This window comes from Pelophylax lessonae (genome assembly GCF_965119305.1).
Source record: "Pelophylax lessonae genome assembly, chromosome: 12".
Taxonomy (NCBI): Eukaryota; Metazoa; Chordata; class Amphibia; order Anura; family Ranidae; genus Pelophylax; species Pelophylax lessonae.
Window position 1 is genome coordinate 43,176,149 of NC_138779.1, and position 26,375 is coordinate 43,202,523.

The 26,375-nt window shown below is 44.8% G+C and overlaps 1 protein-coding gene across 5 annotated transcripts in view; it reads right to left on the bottom strand.

The window, feature by feature from the left end:
* NTM (neurotrimin) overlaps positions 1–26,375 on the bottom strand; it is a 1,087,393-nt gene that overhangs the window by 133,179 nt on the left and 927,839 nt on the right. For all 5 annotated transcript variants that reach the window (XM_082273444.1, XM_082273446.1, XM_082273445.1 and 2 more), the window contains one exon: positions 13,689–13,814. In XM_082273444.1, the coding sequence (XP_082129570.1) occupies positions 13,689–13,814 (126 nt within the window). The remainder of the gene's footprint in view (positions 1–13,688; positions 13,815–26,375) is intronic.

Genomic DNA, 26,375 nt, shown 5'->3' on the forward strand with positions numbered 1-26,375 from the left:
GAGTCATGTTCTGGGATAATATTGTACGTTTTCTCTGATGTGACCTTCACATTTTAAATGCTGTCTGATTCAAATGTTCCTTGTTATATTTCAAATTCTTCCTTGAGGGGCCTGGCTGTGTCAGACAGTGCAGTTAAAGTCGTTGCTAAAAAAACTGGCCAAATAAATGCAGATACGTATACTGACCACACTGTTTTCCATCTTCCCTGCCAAGCTTGTATTGAGGAGAGTTGCAGTAAATCTGCTACTTTGCCCAGTCAGAGTAAAATAACAGGTTCTCCTGACAGTGCCCCACACCTGGGTGATAATTACAATCCTTCAGCTCTTCTGCTAAAGCCCTCTGAAGCTCCTTGTCAGTTCTGTGTCCCAATGCCCTCTTATTAGTTTGGTTATCCTTTTTTGCACACTTTCTAGCTCCCCAACATTCTTTTAGTGAACTGGAGCCCAAAACTGAACGGCATATTCCAGGCGAAGAATTGAATACTTTGTACAGAGGGCAGATTATGGGGTTGATTTGCTAAAGGCAAATACACTGTGCCCTTTGCAAAGTGCAGTTGTACTCTGCAAGAGCAGTTGCTCCAGAGCCTAATAAATGAGCAGAAGCTCTGCTGACTTCCATCATCCAATCATGTGCAAGCAAAAATTCTGTTTTTTTTTTAAATTTCCTTGTACATGATTGGGTGCATTTTGCAAAGTGAAGCTTTAATTCATTTACTAAGCTCTGGAGCAACTGCACTTGCAGAGTGCATTTGCACATTGCAAAGTGCACAGTCTATTTGCCTTTAGTAAATCAACCCCTATGACAGAGATGACACCCAGATGTTTTGGAACTACATTTCCCATGATGCTTATGGATTTATGCAGTGTAGTGGAGCAACATGGGAAATGTAGTTCCAAAACATCTGGGGTTCCAAGGTTCGCCATCACTGCCCTATGAGATTTATTTTCTAAAGCAGGGGTCCTAAAACTATGGCCCTCCAGTTGTTCAGGATCTACAATTCCTATCATGCCTAGTCATGTCTGAGAATGTCAGAGTTTTACAATTACTCATGGGATGTGTAGTTCCGCAACAGCTGGATGGCCGTAGTTTGAGGATCCCTGTTCTAAAGGGAAAAAGACTGCACACTTTGCAAAGTGCAGTTGCTCTCTGCAAGAGCAGATTCTCAAGACCTTAGTAAATGAGCAGAAACTCTGCTGACTTCCATCATCCAATCATCTGCAAGCAAAAATTCATTTTATTTTTTTTCCTTGCATGTGATTGGTTACTCTTTGCAAAGTGAAGCTTTACCTCATTTACTAAGGTCTGGAGCAACTGCACTTTGCAAAGTGCACAGTCGATTTGCCTTTAGTAAATCAACTCCTATGTGTCTCTCTGGCTGGAGTCTATACCCCTTTAATCCTAATAGTCTTGCTTGTGGTAGAAATTGCAGATTGGCACTGTGCTGGTATGTGGAAGTTGGCTTGGTGAAAAAGAAGAGAATGCTCTTGCCATAATAGAACACACAGCACGCTGGCACATTTACGACACAAAATCTTTTTTTTTTTTTAGCTACTGGGTTGGAGGAAATAAACTGAACTTGCCACTGTAAGAATAAACTGATTAGTGGCTGAAGCCATAGATCAAGCAAAAAATATTCAGCAAGTCTGACAGAAATCAAACAATGGACTTTCGTTGAGCAGGGACAGCCACACAATGATCAAAACTGAACTGATCCCCGCTTTACATATAAGAGTGCTATTCTCCAGCGCTGACCAATCCAGGCTCACAAGAGCCACTCCATTCCCCACTGCCTCCATCATCACTGCTCCTTGTAAGCAACCGTCACTCCTCTTCAGCCATTGGGTGGAAACCAATAATGTAACTTCTGCTACTTACCATGCACATAGTTGCCAACATTTAAAAAAAAATTACAGGGACACTTTGCAGCACAGCTATCAATTACCACACCCACTTCCCTGAAGCTCCGCCCACTCTGCATAATTAATCTTGCCTACTTATCAGATTATAGAGTCTACTCAATATAGAGAGAATTACAGGAAATAAAAAAGGGAATTTCAAAGTTAAGGCCACAGTAGCAGAGTTGGAATAATTCTCCCATTCAGCTGCACTACTTCTGCGTAACATTTATGGGCAGCCCGATTAACAGGCGATTCCAGGGACAATATAAATGACCTGGGACAGGCTCCTATTTCCAGGGACTGTCCCAGGAAAAAAGGGACAGTTTGCAAGTATCCATGCACAGAATGAACCAGGCTCTGGTTCCCTGGCTGGCAGTTCATCTTCAATTCTGAATCAGCAATATGTTAAGACGGTGAAGACAGAATTATATATCTACTGTGTTGTCCAGTGATTTGATAATCCTGTATAATCCCACTCCCCCACTATGTTCTCAGCATTTGTATAGAAAAAAGTAAGCTGTCTTGCGTTTCACTGCTGTTTGTTTCCCCTTTGCAGAGATTTCACCTCACTTCCTGTCCAGATGACTTCTATGGGGCCATAACCTCTGTACAGGACATGGCACTATAAAGATCAGAATCTTGATGTAGAGGGGGGAATTGTCTCAGGGGCAGAGTTCATACACAGGGGTACACGCACGTGCTAAGAGGTGAAAACAAAATCTTAGCTATGTCTGTAGAACGGGAAGAGGCTGAAAGGGCAATATCTACAGAGAGCTCAGCGCCAGGAGGAAGAGGAGCCATGTAAATAATACAGAGATCAATGTTCTAAAAATAGACAACAAGAGCTCCATTCTGACCAAAATAGCTGCAAGACGGCAGATAGATCCTCCGCAGGGACCAGCAAATACTGCGCCATCCATGCATTAAGCTCCAGGAGAAAACAGCTGATATACAGCGTGACCGATGGGGGGATTGCTGCACTCACACGGGGAAGACAGTCTGTGCTTTCCAACAACCAATCATATCACAGCTGTACATTTTTCCACTGAACATAAAAAGTTGTGCCTGTCATACTGCAGGCTCAGACTATCTCTGTGTTTTCCAGCGATCTGCTGACAAAGAATCATCATTTATTGTGCTACCCAAAAATTTCTGCAGAGAAGCAAGCTATCGATAAAACTGAGCTTTTTAACAATGTCTGGCTTGGGGATTATAGACTTGAAATCTGAAAGTGACTACACATGGAGATAAATTATCTGCCAATCACTGTGCAAGGTTCTGCACTTCACCATGTTGGGTGCTGTGCCCGCATCCTATTTGCCCAATCTCCTCTGTTGGGTGCTGCACTGTACCCATGTCCTAGTGCCCTGATTTTTGTGCTGGCTAATGTGCACTGCCCACTCCTAGTCCATCACTTTTTCTGCTGGGTGCTGTATTCTGCCCGTGGCCTGTCCAATGGTTTCCCCAGTGGGTGCTGCTCTCTACTCACATTCTAGTTCTCTGGTCTCAATAAATGCTTTTCTCTGCCCACATCCTAGTCCAATGGCCTCCCTGTTGAGTGATGTGCTCTGCCCACATCCTAGTCCACTGGTCTCCCCGCTGAGTGCTGTGCTCTGCCCTCATCCTAGTCCACCAGTCTTCTTGCTGAGCCCTGTGCTCTGCCCACATCCTAGTCCACCAGTCTCCCTGCTAAGGGATGTGCTCTGCCCACATCCTAGTCCACTGGTCTCCTGCTGAGTGATATACTCTGCCCACATCCTAGTCCACCAGTCTCCCTGCTAAGGGATGTGCTCTGCCCACATTCTAGTACACTGGTCTCCCTGCTGATTGCTGTGCTCTGTCCACAACCTAGTCCACTGGTCTCCCTGCTGAGTGCTGTGCTCGGCCCACATCCTAGTTCATCGGTCTCCCTGCCCACATTTTAGTCCACCGGTCTCCCTGCTGAGTGCTGTGCTCTGCCCACATCCCAGTCCACAGGACTCCCTGATGAGTGATCTGCTCTGCCCACATTCTAGTCCACTGGTCTCTCTGCTGAGTGCTGTGCTCTGCCCACCACATCCTAGTCTACTGATCTCCCTGCTAAGGGATGTGCTCTGCCCACATTCTAGTCCATCAGTCTCCCTGCTGAGTTGTGTGCTCTGTCCACACCCTAGTCCACCGGTCTCCCTGCTGAGTGCTGTACTCTGCCCACATCCTAGTACATTGGTATCTCTGCTGAGTGATGTGCTCTGCCCACATCTTAGTCCACTGGTCTCCCTTCTAAATGATGCGCTCTCCTCACGTCCTAGTCCACCAGTCTCTCTGCTAAGTGATGCGCTCTGTCCACATTCTAATCCACTGGTCTCCCTGCTGAATGCTATGCTCTGCCCACATCCTAGTCAGCTGGTCTCTCTGCTTAATTCTGTGCTCTGCCAATATCCTAGTCCACTGGTATCCCTGCTGAATTCTGTGCTCTGCCAATATCCTAGTCCACTGGTATCCCTGCTGAATTCTGAGCTCTGCTCCCATCCTAGTCCACCAGTCTCACAGAAAAGTGTTCTGATCTGCGTACATCCTAGTCCACTGGTCTCCTTGCTGAGCGCTGTGCTCTGCCCACATCCTAGTCCTCTGGTTTTCTTGCTGAGTTTTGTGCTCTGGTCACATTCTAGTCCTCTGATCTCCCTGCTGAGTGTTGTCCTTTACCAACATCCTAGTCCTCTGATCTTTTTGCGGAGCTCTGCCTACATCCTAGTCCTCTGGTCTTCTTGCTGAGCGTTGTGCTCTGTCCACATCCTGGTCCTCTGGTCTTCTTGCTGAGCGTTGTGCTCTGTCCACATCCTGGTCCTCTGGTCTTCTTGCTGAGCGTTGTGCTCTGTCCACATCCTAGTCCTCTGGTCTTCTTGCTGAGCGTTGTGCTCTGTCCACATCCTGGTCCTCTGGTCTTCTTGCTGGGTCCTGTGATCTGCCCATCGCCTATTCTCCCTAGTTTATTCCCAATCATTGTTAAGGGTGATTTTATTTTGCAGAATTCTGACACATTAGTCAATTCTGCATTCAGCTATTTTCAGCTCTGCTTTGTCACTTCTGATGGTGCATTGTACATACACCAAGAGATTTTCTGATTTCTGCTGACTCAAGAATCACCACCTCTACCCTGCTATATATACACAAAAGGCAGAGTGCACCTTCTCTGCCTGGAATGGAAAAAAAATCTGACACCTCGGTTACCTCACAGTGCTTACACAAGTCTTGTAAAACATTATCGCAGTGGGGGCCGACTGTTCACTTTGCATGAAAAGAGACAATTTTCAGAAGAAGCCGGGAATGGAGGGGTCAGGGTCGAGAGGCGGCTCAGCGCTTCCAGGGGGAACAATAATGAGAGGAGAGGGTGAGCGTCATTACACAGCAGACAGTTAAACAAGCAGGAAGATCAGACTAGGAGAATAAGAGGGTGGTGTGAGTCGGAGTAGACGGAGCATCAAACACACAAGGGGCCTCTACAGACAATGGTTAGGGAAGAATTAGGATCACTCCCTGAGCCCCAATAATCAGAGGTTTACCACGCATCAAAAAATACAGCCATGACTGGCGGTCGCACGTGGGCCAATCTCAGACACAGATCAGATTGTATTGTGTGCCCAGATCAGCACAGACAATCTGCCAATCAGATGAGAAAGATTCTGAACTGGCACAGCATCTGCCAACAACATCTAATCAAACGTGGAAATATGTAATGGAGAAATTGGCTGGGTACATCTTACGGTTTATGTGCTGATTGTGGTAAAAACAGCCAACTGCCACTTTCCACATAAGGCAAGTTAAATCAAAAGAACCTGTCAAGAGAGAGTTAAAGGCCCTGCTATTTTGCTTATTTCTATTCGCCTGGCTATAAGATAAACCTTTTGGCTTCAGTACTTTCTGAATCACAGACAGATCAGGAAGGTCCACGTATCTACCTACCTCCTGTAAGTCAGTGACTCAAAGTGCTAAAGAAATAGGACCAGCATGACAGTCAGCAATGTTGGCCTCCATTTTCCCCTCATTATAAGTTAACCCCTTAATGACCAGAGGAATTTCGATTCTGGCTGGTTTAAAAATGCTTTCCCTCAGCAGCAGCAAAGTGGCCAACATAGTCCTCGGTCTACCCTCTTGGGTAGATTTAGACAACACAGGAACGTTTTAACAATGCTCTGCTGTCAGTAAATAACTGTCAAACCAACCCCCTACTTTCTTCAGATTTAAGGTACACCCCCGTAACCTAGTTAGGGGGTGATCCTGGTTGTAGAGGAGCAAGGGTTGTCATTCCAAAGAGTTGCTTCCAGCAAGCCAACGCTTTGGGGCTGATTTACTAAAGACAAATAAACTGTGCACTTTGCAAAGTGCAGTTTCACTTTGCAGTTACTTCAGAGCTTAGTAAATGAGTTAATCTTCACTTTGAAAAGAATACCCAATCACATGCAAGGAAAAAAACAAAAACAGCATTTTTGCTTGCACGTGATAGGATGGTGGTAGTAAGTATAGGGTGACCAGACATCCCCGGTTTCCGGGGACAGTGCCCGGATTGAGGACACTGTCCCCGCTCCATGTCTGTCCCTGGGTTTTGTCCCTGGATTCAGGGCCCGAATAATGTAGAGCCGGCATTCCATGCTGGCTGAGAAACAGCCTGGTGGCTCAGATGCAGACGCCCCCTGCTGGACGATTTCACTGCAGCTCCTGCTGCTGTTCAGTGTAGGATAGGCAGTGTTAAAAATTGACTGTGTGGAGGGCTGAGAATGGGAGAGGAGTAGATGGGAGGGGGGGGGGTCTGTTTGTACACAGGTGAGGGCAGTGGGGGAGCAAGGGTCAGAGCTGATGCAGCAGCATGGAGAGATGGAGATTTTATCTATTGAGGGGGAAGGGCTAGGAGGTGGCTGCAGAGGTAATCTGTGAGAGAAGGGCGCAGAGGTGAGCTATAGATGTGGTGGAAGAAGTGTCCTCTGTGCATAGCAAACCTCTAAACCCTGTAATCTATGCCTAACACCCTCCTGTATATTATGTAGTCCCGTCTCCAGCGCACTGTGTATTATGTAGTCCTGTGCCCAGTGCTCTGTGTATTATGTAGTCCCATGCCCAGCACTCTGTGTATTATGCAGTCCGGTGCCCAGCGCTCTGTGTATTATGTAGTCCTGTGCCCAGTGCTCTGTGTATTTTGTAGTCCTCTACCCAGCGCTCTGTGTATTATGCAGTCCTGTGCCCAGCACTCTGTGTATTATGCAGTCTGGTGCCCAGAGCTCTGTGTATTATGCAGTCCTGTGCTCAGCGATCTGTGTATTATGCAGTCCTGTGCTCAGCGATCTGTGTATTATGCAGTCCTGTGCCCAGCGCTCTGTGTATTATGCAGTCCTGTGCCCAGCGCTCTGTGTATTATGCAATCCTGTGCCCAGCGCTCTGTGTATTATGCAATCCTGTGCCCAGCGCTCTGTGTATTATGCAGTCTGGTGCCCAGCGCTCTGTGCATTATGCAGTCATATGCCCAGCGCTCTGTGCATTATGCAGTCCTGTGCCCAGCGCTCTGTGTATTATACAGTCCTGTGCCATTTGCCAATAAAAAAATATAAATGATGTCCCTGGATTTCATTTAAAAAATCTGGTCACCTTAAGTTAGTAGGGCAGCTGCTCATTCACTAAGCTCTGGAGCAAGAGCACTTGCACAGTCTATTTGCCATTCGTAAATCAACCCCTTCTTTATCTCTGTACTTAGCCTGTCTGTGGTCTAAACAGAGTGCACATAGGAAGAAGTCTGTTTTTATTTGTTCTGTGTTCCTAATGAGCCAGTGTATGCCGAAATGACTGTTTTTGTTCCCCTTTCTACAAATTCAATAAAGAAGTAATCGGAAAAAAAGAAAAACTGACCCCTTACTTTCACATGACTATCAGGGTCAGTAACATGTGATTATAGTAAGTGTACAATGCTGGTCAACCCACCCTATTATCTACATAATAGTGAGCATGTTCTTGTGTGTTCCCAGGTACGAACAGTTGGGTGTCGGGACAGTGAGAGGCCCTTATCAACAAGAACCCATTTACTTACTGCAACCTCAAAGAAGATTTGTCAGGACAAAAATATGGGGACTGTCATTGCTGAAAAGGAAGGAGGAAGGGGATGAGTCCTTCATGAAGTAGCATACTGTATTCAAGGTAGAAAATATAACAGTATTCATTAACCACTTCAGCTCCGGAAAATTTTACCCCTTAAGGACCAGACCATTGTTTGCAATTCGGCACTGCATTACTTTAACTAACAATTGTGCGGTCGTGCGTAGCTGTACCCAAATACAATTGCTGTCCCTTTTTTTCCGACAAATAGAGCTTTCTTTAGGTGGTATTTGATCACCTCTGCGGTTTTTATATTTTGCGCTATATACAAAAAAAGAGTGACAATTTTTTAAAAAAAACACAATGATTTTTACATTCTGCTATAAAACATTCCCAATAAAAAAATGTAAAAAATCCAATTTTTTTTATCAGTTTAGGTCAATTTGTATTCTGCTACATATTTTTGGTAAAAACAAAAATCCTAAAAAGTTTATTTTAATTGGTTTGCGCAAAAGTTATAGTGTTTACAAACGACTTTTTATTTTTTTTTTTGTTTTTATTAGTAATGGCTGCGATTAGCAGGACTGACATTGCGGTGGACAGATTGGACCCCTAACTGACATTTTTGACACTTTGTGGGGACCAGTGACATCACTACAGTAATTAGTGCTAAATAATAAGCACTATTACTGCATAAATCACACTGGCAGGGAAGGGGATAATACTGGGGGTGATCAAAGGGTTAAATGTATTTCTAATTGTGCTTACTAACTGTAGGGGGGGCTCTGTGACAGGCACACAGAGATTAGTGTTTCAGCTTAGCTGAAACACACGGTCTCTGTGTGCCTGTATGACAGAAGAGCCACCTGCTTTGTTTACATAGGCAGACGGCTCTCCTGTCAATTTCTGTGAAGATCTCGGTAGGCTGGCGGCGATCGTGCCCGCTCCTCCCCCAGTCTGGCTCCCGCTGTGCCTAATCACAGTGGGAGTGCGGCTCCGGCGGCGCGCGCACGTGCCGCTGAGACCGCGTGCACATAATCACGTAGACCTACGTGATTATGCGTAGCCAAGCCGCCCTGCTGCAGTAAATCTGCGTGGGGCAGTCAGCAAGTGGTTAAATAGGGAGAAGCAAAGTCTGAATTGTTTTTGGAATATTTTGGTTTGTAGGGTGGGGATCACGTTGCAAAATTCCTGCCCAGGAGTCAGAGAGAGAATATAAAAGATTGGAGGTCTGTCTCCACCCTCCAGAAGACTCAGACCACTTTGATGTTGTCCATGGAAGGTGTAGTGCTGCATTCAGAGCGCTGTGAAGAAAAGCGCAGACGTGAGACGGACAGAAGCGTAAACAGCCGGGAGAAATGCCATGAATTTTTCATCCTCCTCAATGTATTATTGAGGCTCTGCAGATTCCCAGATTCTCAGCTATGAAACGTTCACACAGGCTGCAGGGGCTGAGAGAGCCAAACTCCACTGTAATATGGAGGTGGAACATGGATCTACATTGTCTTTCTTATATAGAGATAGTTTTATGTGAAGGGAAAGCAGTAGTCTTCTAGCCACTGGAGAGCCACAAGTTCCAGCAGGCTCTCTGATGTACAGACAGTGACATTATTGGTCAGTTATGATCAGCAATGTGTTACGATACATAGCAAAAAGACAGAAACGCTGAAAATAAATAGGAGATGCAATAGGAGGATACAAATATACAATATTATTCAGTGCCATTTCCAGCCTGCAGACATAGAAAGATGTCCTATTCATAGTATATAGCAGAACACAGCAGGGCCAATCTATACCGGGGACTTAGACATGGGAATTAGTGCAGAGATTAGCTGAATTTACACTGTGGGGTTTCTTCACTGCTGGCCACAAGTTCACAAAAAACAACTTCTTGTTATAAATACAGTCCGACCGACTGGCAGACGGCTAACATCGCCCAGAGCGAAAAACACAGAACATTACTCTCCATAATACATAAACCATGAAAATACAGTTCTTTCTACTGAAGAGTGAAGAAATAACGATGAAGAGCGTAGTGTGAACACCACTGATACAGGTGGCTGAGGCCCATTCACACAGCAGTGTTATTTCTACCAGTCGGCTGGTTGTGGCTGAAGATGGACGGCTGCATCCAGAACCTTAACCACTTAAGCCCCGGAAGATTTTACCCCCATTCCGACCAGGGGGTATTTTGCGATTCGGCACTGCGTGAATTTAACGGACAATTGCGCGGTCGTGCGATGCTGTACCTAAACGAATTTGACGTCCTTTTTTTCCCACAAACAGAGCTTTCTTTTGGTGGTATTTGATCACCTGTGCGATTTTTTGATCACGCGCTATAAACAAAAAAAGAGCGTCAATTTTGCAAAAATAGCAATATTTTTCACATTTTTTTATATGAAATTCCCCCCAAAAAATGTAAAAATCAAAATTTTTTAACATTTTCGGCCAATTTGTTTTATGCTACCTATGTTTGGGAAAAAAATCGCAAAAAGCGTATTTTGATTGGTTTGCGCAAAAGTTATCGCGTTTACTAACAAAGGGAAAGATTTTTGTCATTTTTGTTGTTTTTTTTTAACGCGTAATGGCGGCGATCTGCGATTTTTTTGCGGTACTGCGACATTGCGGCGGACAGATCGGACCCTTGACTGACATTTTTGACACTTTTGGGGTTACCAGTGACATTTCTACAGTAATCAGTGCTATACATATGCACTGTTACTGTAAAAATACACTGGTAGTGAAGGGGTTAACTTTATTTGGGAGAGAGGGGCTGTGTGTGTCCCTAGGGGCGTGCTTTCTACTGTGATTGGCTGTGGCTTGAGCTGTAAGGACACTGATCAACGGATCTACATAGTAGATCCGTGTGATCAGTGTTTTTACACCGAGGAGAATGACAGGTGGCTTGTTTACACAAGCTGCCTGACATTCTCCCTCTCCCCCGCCGATCGCCGAGTGACCGGCGGACATCGGGTCCGTCGGTCACACGCGCGGGGGGGGTGCGGGAGCGCGCCTCCGGGGGCGCGCGCTCGCTCCCTAGACCCTCACAAGCGAGCGACGTAGACCTACGTCGCTTTGCCTGTGAGGGGCTGACTGCCGACGTAGATCGGTGTTAGGCAGTCGGCAAGTGGTTAACTGATGATAAAACAATTCCTCTCTGACAGAGTTGTATAAAGTACTCGAAACCCATACTTGAGTAAAAGTACAAGTGCTCGATCAAAAAGTGACTTGAGTAGAAGTGGAAGTGCTCGATCAAAAAATTGACTTTTAGTAGAAGTACTAAAGTATTCAACATTTTGTGTACTTAAGTATTGCAAGTAGTTTTTTTTTTTTTAATTTTGCTACTCAAGCACTGAAAGTAAAAGTACCAGTAGTTTTGAAAAAAAATTGCTACTCAAGTACTAAAAGTAAAAGTACAAGTACTGTGTTATGTAGTTATTAACCACTTGCCTACTAGGCCTATTTTTGACATTTGGTGTTTATAAGCTAAAATCAGTTGTTTTTGCTAGAAAACTACTTAGAACCCCCAAACATTATATATTTTTTTTAGCAGAGACCCTAGAGAATAAAATGGAGATAATTGTAATATTTTTTATTACATCGTATTTGCGCAGCGGTCTTCCAAACGCAATTTTTTTTGGAAAAAAATCACTTTTTTGAATTATAAAATAAAAATCCAGTAAAGTTAGCCCGATTTTTTTCCATAATGTGAAAGATAATGTTACGCCGAGTAAATAGATACCCAACATGTCATGCTTCAAAATTGCGCACGCTCACAGAATGGCAACGAACTTTGGTACTTAAAAATCCCCATAGGCGACACTTTAAAAATTTCTACAGGTTGCCATCTTAGAGTTACAGAGGAGGTCTAGGGCTCAAATTATTGTTCTCGCTCTAACGATCGCGGCGATACCTCACATGTGTGGTTTGAACACCGTTTACATATGTGGGCGGGGTTTCCGTGTGCGTTCGCTTCTGCGCGCGAGCTAACGGGGACAGGGCGCTTTAATTTTTTTTTTTTTACTATTTATTTTATTTATTATTTTTTATTTTTACACCGTTTTTTTAAAAAAAAAAAAAAATTGATCATTTTTATTTCTAATACAAGGAATGTAAACATTCCTTGTAATAGAAATAGGCATGACAGGACCTCTTTTTTGTGAGATCTGGGGTCAAAAAGTCCTCAGATCTCACAAGTACACTAATAAAGTTAGAAAGGAAAAAAAAAAAAATGAAAAAAAAAAAAAGGGACCTTTAAGTCGGTTGCTCGGCAACGACGTTTGCCGTCGCTCCGGTCCTCCAAGACAATAGAGTCGAGTGAGGGCAAGCTTGCCCTCACTCGGCATCCTGTCTGTGAGGATCCGGGACCCGATCGTTTTCCCTGCTGCCGGCGGGTACGGTAAGCGGGGAAAAGGACCGGGACGCGGCGGGAGGGGGGGGGGGCACCCCTTCCGCCATCCCGGAGGGTGATCTCGCTGGGACCACCCTTATCGGAAAGCCAATCGCCTGCAGTTTAAAAAAATACCAGGGTTATGGCAGCTATCTGCTGCCATAACACCGGTATTTAGCTTTTAACTCAGGACGTATATGTACTATGGGCCGGTAGGGAGGTGGTTAAAGAAAGAAGTCAAAAATTTGAACATCATATTGTTTTTTATTATTTCAAATGCAGCTTTTATTTATACATACAGTAGCATTTATTTCCGTATGTGCTGATAATACACGTTTTGAGCTTCATGAAACCTGCCATCTACTATTCTGGCAGTGGTAATTTTTATAATTGTAACGAGTAACTATGCAGCACAAAAAGAAAATATTGGAGTAGAAGTATTGAAATCATTGAAAAAATGTAGTGAAGTAAAAGTGGAAGTAGGAGAAAAGAATTCTACTCTAGGAAAGTACAGATACCGCCTTTCGGTACCTAAGTACAGTAGTGAAGTAGTTCTACTTAGTTACTATACATCTCTGCTCTCTGAGGAGTTCCGTGCTCCCATGCTCACTGCTCTGTGCTTTCCTGCATTGGCAGGTGGTTTGCTCTTTAGTGCATTCTACGCATATCGATCTTCCAGCAGTTTGTGTGTCACACAATATCTATCTCAGAGAATTGGATGAAGGAAAAGTGTTTTTTTCCCAAACTCCGGAAAAACAAAATAGGTTTTTTTCTTTATATGGAAAAAAAAAAGAATGAAAAGTAAAAAAACTGCATTTCAAGCATACACTTGTTGGCACATATGGACACCCATTTAACACCGAGGCTGATTTAAACATCCTGCAGGGATGAAACACTGCTTAAATATTTCCTGGTGACGTGGGTCCAGAAGCATAGGCGTGCACACAGGGTGTGCCGGGTGTGCCTGGGCACACCCTTATCATCTAGGGCACATTAGCATTATCGCTCTGTTTGCCAGTGAGGAGATGGGAAAGATCTCCCTCAGACCTGCTCTGCCATAAGAGAAGTGCCACACACTTCTATTTCACTTTTCCAGCAGGGAGAGTAATGTACCGGGGCCATATACATGTAGGCAAACACATGCATGTGTATTTAAACTTTGGGGTGCACACCCTAATGCAATAGGCTGCGCACACCTATGTCCAGAAGTGAAACAGACCCAGGAGGTGGTAATTCATATGTACAGCAGTGCAGAAGGAGAGACTGAATTCTGAGCACTAGTGCACCAAGTACACTCTCAGCACCATCATGTACATAGCAGTGTGGGTAACCAACAGTCACTTACCTTTGGGAGACAGATATCTCCATGTCACTACTGGCTCCGGCCTTCCAGTGGCAATACAACTCAGACTGACATTATTTCCCTCATTGACGGCAATGTTGGAAGAGATTTCCACTATCCGAGGGGGAACTGAAAAACACAATTAGGGATGACATTGTGAGCCAACAGAAATCAGAATGGATGGGTCACAACTGTCCAAATGTCACCTATAACCCATTATACAACCATCAATACATTATTATCAGTCAATCACTTAACGTATAACTGCTGAAATACAAAGACACATCTAAAATATGAAGCTTTACCAAATGCTAAAAAATACAAGTATAGTAAAACCTTGGTTTGAGAGTAACTTGGTTTGAGAGCGCTTTGCAAGACAAGCAAATTTTTAAAATAAATTTTGACTTGATATACAAGCGATGTCTTGATATACAAGTAGCGTCATGTATAAAAAAGGAGAGAGGAGCTTCTAAAGTGTAGCAATATGGTTACATTTAATGAAGGTTCAATATTTAGCAACTCACATGGTTGATGATTAAAACAGGCACATCTAAGAATGCAGGCATCCGGGGTAAAGCTGTCCACATAGACCGTCCTCTGCACAGCCATCTTCATCATCCCTTCCCCGCTGCACTCCACGAGTGATTCAAAGCCTCATTTTCAGATCACTCTACTGCAGGCTATTCTTCCCGGTAATGAATGCAGGTTGCTGGTGGTTCAGAAGACGGTCTATGTGGACAGCTTTACCCCGGATGCCTGCATACTTAGATGTGCCTATTTTAATCATCAACCATGTGAGTTGCTAAATGTTGAACCTTCATTAACCACTTAAGCCCCGGAAGATTTTACCCCCATTCCGACCAGGGTTTTTTTTGCGATTCGGCACTGCGTGACTTTAACGGACAATTGCGCGGTCATGCGACGCTGTACCTAAACAAATTTGACGTCCTTTTTTTCCCACAAACAGAGCTTTCTTTTGGTGGTATTTGATCACCTGTGCGATTTTTACTTTTTGCGCTATAAACAAAAAAAGAGTGTCAATTTTGCAAAAATAACAATATTTTTCACATGAAATTCCCAAAAAAAAAATGTAAAAATCAAAATTTTTTAACATTTTTGGCCAATTTGTTTTATGCTATATATGTTTGGTAATAAAAATCGCAAAAAGCGTATTTTGATTGGTTTGCGCAAAAGTTATCGCGTTTACTAACAAAGGGAAATATTTTTGTCATTTTTGTTGTTTTTTTTTAACGCGTAATGGCGGCGATCTGCGATTTTTTTTGTGGGACTGCGACATTGCGGCGGACAGATCGGACCCTTGACTGACATTTTTGACACTTTGGGGTTACCAGTGACATCTCTACAGTAATCAGTGCTATACATATGCACTGTTACTGTAAAATTACACTGGCAGTGAAGGGGTTAACTTTTTTTGAGAGGGAGGGGTGGTGTGTGTCCCTAGGGGCGTGATTCTAACTGTGATTGGCTGTGGCTTGAGGTGTAGGAACAGTGATCAACGGTCCTACATAGTAGAACCGTATGATCACTGTTTCTACACAGGGGAGAATGACAGGCGGCTTGTTTACATCAGCCGCCTGCCTTTCTCCCTCTGCACCGACGATCGCCGAGTGACCGGCGGACATTGGGTCCGCCGGTCACACGCGCGGGGGGGTCCGTGACCGCGCGGGAGCACGCCTCCGGGGGCGCACGCTCGCTCCCTAGACCCTCACAGGCTAGCGACGTAGTACTACGTCGCTCTGCCTATGAGGGGCTGACCGCCGCAGTAAATAGTCGTGCGGCGGTCGGCAGCGGTTAAATGTAACCATATTGCTACACTCTCATCTCTCTTATATTCTGTAGCTCTGCTAGATTTTGCTTCTAATCCCCTTGGGAAGGCTGCATATTGTGGATGGACATTTTATGGTTACACAACCTATCACATTGCTATAATCTTTGTATATAGACTATAAATTGAAGGACTTGTGGAACGAATCATCTGAGTTTCCATTATTTCTTATAGAGAAATTCGCTTTGGTATAAGAGTGCTTTGGATTACAAGCATGCTTCCAGAACGAATTATGCTCGCAATCCAAGGTTTTACTGTATTATCATCTCATGTGTTCATTTACAGGCAATCCACTGAAAGCTAGTAGAGCAATGATGTGGATAGAGTGATAAGTTCACTTGAAGCTTTATTTTCTGCAACACATAATATACTATGTATATAAAGAGGGTGGGAGGTCAGAGAATGGGGTGGCTGTGCATACAGTAATAGGTCCCCTGTAAAAGACATAGTAGAAGATGAGCGATCCATTGATGGACATGATCTATCCTGATTACCTATCACGTGCGGATTGAATAATATGTCCTATATTCTATGTTGAATAAATAGAAATTCCTACAGGTGGGAGCGCAGAGCATCGTGATTTGTCTACAAATGGACTTTTTATCCATCTCTGTCTAATGCACAGAGCAGATAATAATTCACATACACCATCACGGATGAGAACAATACGCAGCAGAGAGCCCGCAAACAAAAGGCATAATGAATGGTAGGATCAGGGGGGGGGGGGCAGAGAAAGAGGTAAAAGGGTTTATGTAGAGAGGAGAGGAGAATGAGGAGAAGCAGGCGAGTACAGAGGATGGAGAGGGGAGAATAAGGATGGGGGAACAGGGGTTTGGGAGGCAGGATGGAGAAAAGGGGGTGCATGAAAAAGATCGAGAGAAGCAAGCAGAGAGAGTGGGGACAGAGAAGGGGGAATGGAGATGGAAGGGGAAGAGTGGAGATGGTGGGGGAGATTGGGGATGCAAAGAGGGAAATGAGAGCAGAGAAGGGGGAAATGAGGATTGCAGAAAGGACAGAGAGGGGAGAGTGGGGACAAAAAGGTGGGGAGCAAGGATGGAGGTGGGAGTGAGGACAGACATTAAGAGTGGGGATGGGAGTGCAGGTGGCTAGAAGGGAGCACTATGCGTGGACAAGGGAGGAGGAACGAGGACTGAGAGAGGGGAGTAAGGATGGGGGAGCACTTAGTTGAGGAGGGTGGAGTGAAAACACAGAGGAGTGAAGCAGAGATGGAAGGGGAAAGGGGTAGAAGGTAGTGAGAGTGGGAAGCATGGACAGAGAGGGGAGCAGGGAGGAAGAGGGGCAAAGCAGGGACAGAGAAGGGGAGAGTGAGGATGAAGGTAGAATCAGGGAATGACTTGGAAATAGGGGAGCAAGGACAGAGGTGGGAACGAGGTTCAGGGTGATGAATACAGTGTTGTGCGAGTTGAGACCCTAATCAATAACAAAATATTACTCTAACAACATAGAAAGAAAAGATGGGGCTTTCTAGGCCAATTGGGAGAAGGACGATCAAAAACAACAATCAATAACCCGACATCAATACAACACAGAATTAAAAAGGTACATTAGTGCAGAAATACTTTCCCATAAGGGGGTATCAAGGACCCATTAAAGATGTTATAGGGTCTCTGGTGGAATAACGGTCTAGGGGTCCCAGCAAGACCTGGCTGCTGTCATTGGCCAATCAGAAGAGTAATGCTTCTCTCACAGGTAGTTTGTTTTGTCACACATTATTTTTACAACTTTTGTAATCACATATGCTGGATGATGCAGATTTCATAAAGTTAGTTATGTTACTAAAAGGCATACAGCTTGCAGCCATAACAGTCTTGTGTAGCATTTCAGTAGCAACTAACATAACATTCTCTAATGATCTGGCAGCCCTGTCCTGCAATATGATACCATTCTCTTGCAGTCTCCTGTAGAAAACATGGGAATGTGTACCACATAAAAGACATGCCCGGCGCTAGGAGGAATTAACTAAGTAGAGGGCATACATGACTGGGTGGAGGGTGAACCGAGCTGAAGGGGTTAATTGGGAAAAGTAGGTGGTCAGTGCCTGACCCTTACCTTATTGGTCAGTTGTACGGGGTGAGGGGGTGGAGCTGTAGAAGTATAGCTGCAGGGTAGGAGGGGTCCGGTCACTCTTTGAGGAGAAAGCGTGGAAGAACGTCCCTCCCTCCCGCCAACTTTTACTACGGGGGAACTCCGATTGTTGGTGTATTTTATAGTTTTTTCTCTACTTTCAGAATTGTGGTGGTTAGGGGTCCTTGACAGGGGTCTACAAGCTGGTCTTCTGGGAAAAATGGTGGGGACCCATCCGAGGTATGGGTGTCTGAGGTCGACTGTGTTAGTCTCCGAGGCGGTGCTTAGCGGCTGGGGGCGTGACTAAGCCAGATGGTGACACAGACACAAAAGTTGGCTAATATGGTACTGTCAAGGACCTGCAACCAAGTTTAATCTGGATTATTGTTATATTTGTTAATTAAAAGATTTGTTGTTTAATAAAAGGCCATGTCGGCCATTTTTAACTCCAAGTATGCGTAGGGTGATTATTTAATAGAGTGGGATGGTTTGTTAGTTGGAGTGGGAACAGTTGGGTAGAACATGTTTAGGGCAACACGGGAGCTCTGACCTACCCGGGTCATGAAATAAATCAACAAAATTGTGTTTCACATTAGTTTAAAAATCATCAAATGTTAGCATAGAGAACCAAACACTTGAAGGCAACATATTCCACACAAATAACAGTGTCCATAGATTGCATCTTCTAAAAATATGCAATGGTACCAAAGCGCTTGTGACCTCCACCTTCCCCAGTGGACACATCCTCACCTTCTACAGAACATGTCCCCTTTTACCCGTACGTCCTTGGGTTTCTGAGATTAAACCTACGGGCATCATCCACACCTACACCTATAGGAATCATCCCCGTATCATTGTTTGCAGCCGGTGATCCCCTTTCAGACGGAAATTATCCGAGTGGCTAATTAGCATTGCTTCATCGAGTGGCGGAAGGGGTCCCACCCCTCCCACCGCCGCTCCCGAGCTCTCCGGTTCCATCGCGGAGGCCAGGAGCAATGAGGTCGGCGGTGATGGCTGCCTGGGACAGAGAGAGAGGAACTGACGTCATTCCCCTCTCTCTGTAACCCTGGAAACCGGGAGCGATGAGTATTTGCCACTTCTGGTTCCGCCCCTTTGTTTATCTGGCCGCTAGTCTGATTAGCTGCATGGGGGGGGGGGTGACATTTTCACTTAGGGGTGTACTCACTTTTGTTGTCAGCGGTTTAGACATTAATGGCTGTGTGTTGAGTTATTTTGAGGGGACAGCAAATGTACACTGTTATACAAGCTGTACACTCACTACTTTACATTGTAGCAAAATGTAATTTCTTCAGCGTCTTCACATGAAAAGATATAAAATATTTACAAAAATGTGAGGGGTGTACTCACTTTTGTGAGATACTGTATTTCATAAACACATATTTTGTTGGGTGATTTTTTCCCCCCACTTCAAATGCCAGCTGCTTAGGGTTAGGTGAAAGTTGTAGCATGATCTAGCTTATAAGAAACAAACACGGGAACAGTCTCCTCTAGCATGGCAAGACTCTTCTATAATGTAGTATCAGCCTCATTCAGCTTTCTGTAACGGGACAGCAGTATTTTCTAATATGGAAACAGTCTCTAGCAGTCTTCTTTAACATTGCAGCTCTCTTTTCATATGACACAGTCTCTAGCAGTCTCCTGTTACATAGGAGCAGGCTCTGGTAGCTGCCTGTTACATTGCAGCAGTCTCCTATTACCTGGCACAGTCTCCAAAAGTCTCCTGTTACATGGGAGACATATCTGGCAGTCTCCTCTTTCATGGGAACAGTCTCCTGTTACAAAGAAGCAGTCCCTAACAATTTCCGGTAACATAGAAGCTATTTCTGTCCTTCATAAACCAGCCAGAAATAAATAACACATTACAGATAACCCAAAGGAAGTGTTTCCTTCTGACAGCACCGATAATTGCCCAATTCTATGTAGAGGAGAAGAGGTCTCACACACGCTGTACTTTCTCTTATCATTTCATTTAGTGGTTTTTACCATCTGCCAATATCAGAGACAATCTGAAGCTGGTTTTTGGGCTATTTTTTTTTTTTTTTTTTTGCCCGGCACCCCAGTTTTGCAGTTTCATGGTATGATGAATATGAGCTTGTGAGCTGAAGCTTTGTCAGCTGTCAGTGCAATAAATCCTTCATATTTATACTGCAATTAGTGCTACAGTAACTTCCATCCTGGTACAGTAATTGTTCTGTTTTCCCAGTTTTTGTTTTAATGTTCGTGCACTGCAATTAGATACATGAGCTTATTATTAGTATTTCGCTAGTGACAGTCACACCACAGCGCTTGTCAGTTATGCCAACGCAGAACCCCCCTATTGTACGAACACAACACGCTGGCGTTTTCTAATGACGCGACAACACTTGTAGCCACGGTGGAATAAAGCAAAATCACTGCAATAATGCAGCAACTAGGAAAGGTTAGTCATTCAATAGACTGTAAATTACAGCAAACACAGATTTTATTAATGTGTTGGCGACGTTGTTCCTTGTCTGCAGCTGATTATACAAGGTGGCAATTCAAAGCGTTCCGCTCTTTTCATTAGCAAGAATACAATGTAGCAAGTACAAGTGTGATTCATTCACACAACATCCCGTATTATAAATCCCCCAGCTGTTTACTCAACCGCCAGCGGGGAGAAATCAACACACAATCACAACATTTAACTGGAGATTCCTGGGTATATGTTGTGTGTCTGATCGCAGGATATAATCGCCTGCACACCATGTGCTCTGCAACACCCTCTATGCTGAAGTCATAACTCCCAACTGTCTCTGATTTTGAGGGATTGTCCCTGATTTAGAACAATATTCCTCTTTCCTCCTCATTTGTCCCTAATTTTTTTCCAATCTATATACAGGTGCATCTCATAAAATTAGAATGTCATCAAAAAGTTAATTTATTTCAGTAATTCAATTCAAAAGTGAAATTCATATTTTCTATGCGTTACACACAGAGTGATATATTTCAAGCATTTCTTTTTTTAATTTTGAGGATTATGCAGCTAGTGAAAACCCAAAATTCAGTATCTCAGAAAATTTGAGTATTACATAAGACTAATAAAAAAATGTCCATAAAATCAATTTCTCTGATGTTTATTGATGGACACAATCCCTGTCATTCAGGCTATACTACCCCCTACAGGAGTAGGACACTAGGCAGAAAAAACATCCAGCTACACCAGGGCTCGACAAACCCCGGGCGCCAGGTCGCAGTTGCGACTAGAACTAGCGCCCTGGCGCCTGGGGTGCCCTGCAGGAGGTGTCCTGTCCCTTTTGCGCCCCCACCTCCTCCCCGAGTGCACGGACTTCCACGTGGTCCGAAAATTGAGGCCCCGGCTTTTCAGCCTTCTTCTGTGAGATGAGAGAGGCTTCCAATGGGGAATTGGCGCCCTCTTGTGGTGGCCAGGAGTAATGACTGTTTCCACTGCCTGTTCTCAATGCATTCTCATCTCCTTCCCAAGAGGAGATGAGAGGGAAGTTTTTGCAGGCTTCATCTCCCTGTCCAGTTACCTTTGCTTAAAGGTAAGTGGACAGGGAGTGTGGTTATTATTAATAATTTATTTTTTAAATTAAAAAAAAAATAATAATAATCATTTTTTTTTAATTATTAAAAAAAATAAAAAAATTATTTATCTTTTTTTTTTTTCAATTATTATTGTTAAAAAAAATTATATATATATATATATATATATATATATATATATATATATATATAAAATCTTTTTTTTTTTTTTTTCCCTCATCACCATGCCACAGCCACAGCCGAAGGCCCCTTTCACATGGGCTGTCTGATCAGGTCCGCCTGTCAGTTTTTCAGGCAGACCTGATCGGACCCTTCATTCTCCTCTATGGAGCAGTAATCTGCCGCCATCTGATCCTGTCCGCCAAAAACAGATGGATGGTGGTTCTATTTTCTATCCATCCCGTGGATCGGATCAGATGGCATCGGATGGAAAGAGACAGACAGTCTGTTTCCATCCAATTGCGCTATGGAGGAGAGTGGGGTTCTAGTTGTATTTATGTGTAAATTTAGTATCCGTTTTATTAAATAAAGCTTGGTTGTTAGTTAAAAAAAAAAAAATGGCTCCTAACTTTTTTAGCTGGCTCCTAGATTTCAGGCAAATTTGTCAAGCCCTGAGCTACACCCATGGGTAGTCCCAGGGGGTATATTCCCTCTCCCTGCTATAGTCACTCAGTTTTGTTACAAGTAGTGTCAGGAGAATTACCACAAAGGGGTGGGTAAACAGCAGAGAAATGGATATTACGGTAAGTCAAAAACCCATTTTCTCTTTCGCTCATTGACCGACACAGCTCCTGTCATTCTCTTGACACAGCTCCTGTCATTCTTGACCATTGGGACGTCCCAAAGCAGTGTTAAACATGAGGGGTGGGAAACAGCAAAAAAAAAATTCCCAAAGCTAAATATTAGCCAATCAGACAACAGGGACTCAACCAAACCAACTGGAGCCCACCTGAAAAAAAAAATACACCCTCAAAGAGGATCAGGTCTGCTTAAACAACAGCCTGCAAAACCTTGCGGCCAAAGGAAGCATCCACAGATGCCAACAAATCCACTTTGTAAAAGTGTACACCGACGACCAGGTGGCTGCCTTGCAAACCCTACGTCACTGACGCTTATTGACGGCCCAGGAGGCACTAAGGGCCCTAGTAGAGTGTGCCTTGACAGGGAAAGGAGGAACCTGACCCCTGATGGAATAGGCCTGAACCACAGTCTGATCCATCTGGAAATGGTCGCAGAGGAAGCAGACAACCCTTTGCGAGGTCCATCCGTGAGCACAAATAGAGAGTCTGACTTCCTGAAAGACTCGGTAACTGCCAGGTACACCCAAATTCCCCAGACCACATCCAAGGCATGCAAGGCAATTTCCTTCGGATGTTTAGGCCTGAGACACAGGGAAGGCAACACAATGTCTTCACCTTAGGAAGGAATGACGGAAAGGGGCGAAGCACCACCTTATCCTTATAAATCACCAGATAAGGTGAAAGACAGGATAACACTGCCATTTCCGACACCCTGCATGCAGAGGTGATAGCCACCAAAAAGGCCACCTTCTGGAACAGCGTAAGCAGGGGAATCTTCCGAATATTTTCAAAGGGGGGCTTCTGTAGAACTAAAATCACCAAATTAATTCCAAGGCGGCAATGGAGCCTGCACTGGAGGAACCATATGTCGGACACCCTGAAAAAAGTATGCACCAGGGAGGTCTTGGACAGGTCCTTGGAAAAAGACCACCAAGGCCGATACCTGGCCCTTGATGGTACTCAAGGCCAATTTCTGTTTAACTCCCCCTGTTGAAGGAAGGTTAAGATTCGAGCCATTGAGAAGGAGCGAGGATGCACCCCAAAAGACGCCACACAATATATGTCTTCCACGTACAATGGTAGATATCCTGATGGTAGTAGATATCCTAGCTTTTAACAATGTAGGAATCACAGACAAACCTCTATCCTTTAGCACCTGGCATTCAACAGCCAAGCCATCAAATCCAGCGAATGTAAAGCAGGATGGAAGATCGGTCCTTGGGACAGCAGATGCTCCCTGAGAGGAAGCTTCCAAGGAACGTCGGCGACCAGCTGCACCAGATCGGCGTACAAAGCCAGGCGAGGCCAGTCCAGGGCCACTAAGGTGACCGACATCCCTTCTGCCTCAATCCTGCATAGGAGTCTGGGCAGAAGCTTGAGAGAAGGAAAGGTGTATATCAGACAATACTGACCCCACGGGGCCACCAGCGCGTCTGTGGCGCCTGCCAGTGGATCCCTTGAACGAGCCACAAATCTCTGCACTTTTCTGTTGAGCTGATACACCAACAGATCCAAATCGGGAGTGCCCCACTGGAGACACAGCTGATGAAACACCTCCTGATGAAGGGAACCACTCCCCATGGTCCAACGCCTGCCAACTAAGTTAGTCCGCCTGCCAGTTTTCCACCCAAGAATGTGTACAGCGGAGAGGGTAGGAACGAACCGTTCTACCCACCTTAGAACCAGCTAAGGTATATATAGTTCGGGCCACAGCCTCCACCTTCTGGTCAGCTGGGTCCTTAAAGGCCAGGGACTCTTCAACTGGCTTTATGGTTGCCTTGTTTAATCTGGAAACCGGAGGGTCCACCACCGGTGGGACAGTCCACTTCTTAAGACTTCTTATAGGGGTAACACCTAGTAAAGTGCTTAGGAACCCCACGGGGACACTTGGTCATCCCCACCCTTTAGCGACTCTGTTCAATGTCTCTTCCCCCCTTCCATCCATCCATGTATCCCATTTTCTTTACATATCTATCTCCCCCTTCCATTTCTCTCCTACCTTTTATTCATAGCTCCCCCCTTCCATTCATGTCTCTCCCCCATATGTCTCCCTTCCATCCATATCCCCCCCCCCCAGTGTCTATCTCCTATCCATGTCTCCCTCCCCCTTCCATCCATTTTCCCCTTCCCTATTCCATCCACATCTCTCCACCATGCCAACCTCCCAATTTTCATACATATCTCTTCTACCTCCCCCCCTTCCGTTCTCTGTTCCCCTCTCTTCCATGTCTCCCCCCCCCCCCTCCATCCATCCATGTATCTCATTTTATATCCATATCTCTCTCCCTCTTTCATGTCTCTCCTACCTTTTATTCATATCTCCCCCGCTTTCATCAATTTCTCTCCCCCTTATGTCTCCCTTCCATCCATATCCCCCCCCCTTCCCCCGTGTCTCTCTTCCATTGATTTTATCCTTCCTCCCTTCAATCCTTTTTTCCTTCCCCAATTCCATCCACATCTCTCTCCCTTGCCAACCCCCCCTCCCCCCTTTCATCCATAGCTCTCTTCCCCTTGCCAAACTCCTACCTTTTATGCATATTTCTTCCCCCTTGCAAACCTCCACCTTTTGATCCATATCTCTCCCCCTTGCCAACCCCCCTTTCATTCCCTCCCCCCTTCCCAACCTCCCTGTTTCATTCATATCTCTCCCCCCTTTCATCCATTTCTCTCCCCCTAAAACCCCCCCCTATTTCATCCCTATTGCTCCCCCCCCTTGTCAAGCTTCCCCCTTTATTAATATCCCCCCCTTGCCAACCTCCCTCTTTCCTCCATATCTCCAGGCCCCTTACCAACCTACCCCCTTCCTCAATATCCCCCCCCTGCCAACCTCCCCCCTTCTTAAATATCTCCAGCCCCCTTGCCTACCACCCCTTTCCTCAATACCCCCCCCCCGCCAACTTCAATATCTCCAGCTCCCTTGCCAACCTCCCCCTTCCTTAATATCTCCCCCCCCATTGCAAACCTCTCCCCTTCCTCAGTATCTCAAGCCCCCTTGCCAAACTCCCCCCTTCCTCAGTTTCTCAATCCCCCCCACCTTGCCAACCTCCCCCTTCCTCAATATCTCCAGCCCCCTTGCCAACCTTCCCCTTCCTCAATATCTCCAGCCCCCTTGCCAACCTCCCCCTTCCTCAATATTTCCTCCCCCCCCTGCCAACTTCTCCCTTCCTCAATACCCCCTTGCCAACCCACCCCCTTGCTCAATAAACCTACCTATGCAATTCTCGTCCCACACAGCACTTACAGAGCCGGCTGTCCAATAAATGGCTATCCTCACTTGCCTCCCTCCCTGCCGTTTCGCCTGTCATGGCAGGGGAGGGGAGCAGAGGGGGGTCCGATGTCTGGAGCGCAGTCTGTGTCATTCTGAGCACCAGGTAGTCACGTGACACCTGGCACCTCTACACAGACCGCAGTTCCTTGATGAAGCTGCACGCTGCCTGGGGGCACAGGCTGAAAGGAGGGCACAAAAATCACTCCTAACACTGACAATTAATTTTTGCGATAATTTATGAAACAAAAAAAATTATAGATCTGTCTTTAAAAAACAGCACTCAAATTTCAGACTTAGGGCCAGTTCATGCTAAAACGTGTTCCGGAAAGGAGTGTTCCTTGCACATTTCCTGCACCGCATGTGAACTTACACTAGCCTTGCATGACATGCAAGTTTCCATTAATTGTTAATAGCACCCCAAATGCATTGTTTGCAGCCATCAAACCTCATGGTACTGCAGTACCATGCAGTATGGTGTGACATGATATGAAAAAGTGGAAATTGCACAACTTTTTTCCACGTTCCTGTATGTTGGATAGTCCATTGAAATGAATGGGCTGTGAAAAACAGAAAGTGCTGGACCACACAGGGATGCACACATTCTAATGTGAACCGGCCCATAATCAGTAATATCCCCTAAAGCGGTATTAACCCCAAAAGCAAACTCTTATTATATTGCAGCTTATCAATTCTTAGATGGGGTGTCTGCATTTGTTATCTTTTTTAGGCGTACTTTCTTGTATTGTCACATAATGATCTGGCCAGTAAATCTGTTGGTTTTTGGATGTAGCAGTTAGAGGGTTAAGGCAAACCATTTACCACTGACAGGGGTGCTTACAATGATCAATGATACAATGATGATAAAAACCTTTATCCCAAAAGAAAAAAAAAAAAAAAACCAGTTTGCTGTAACTGCTTTTAAAGTTTTAGCTGGAATTCAGCTTCAATGTGTTAGCGTTAGGGATAGACCGATTAGTAATAAACTAAAAAAACAAAATGTAATATATTTCAGCTTACCAATTGTTAGGTGTTTGCCTTAGTTTTCTTTTGTTTAAGGCTTTTGATTTTCAATCTTCTTTAACAGACCAAGCTGTCCAGAAAAAGTGGCAGTTACAGAGTTGAGACAAATCATTTACCACAGACAA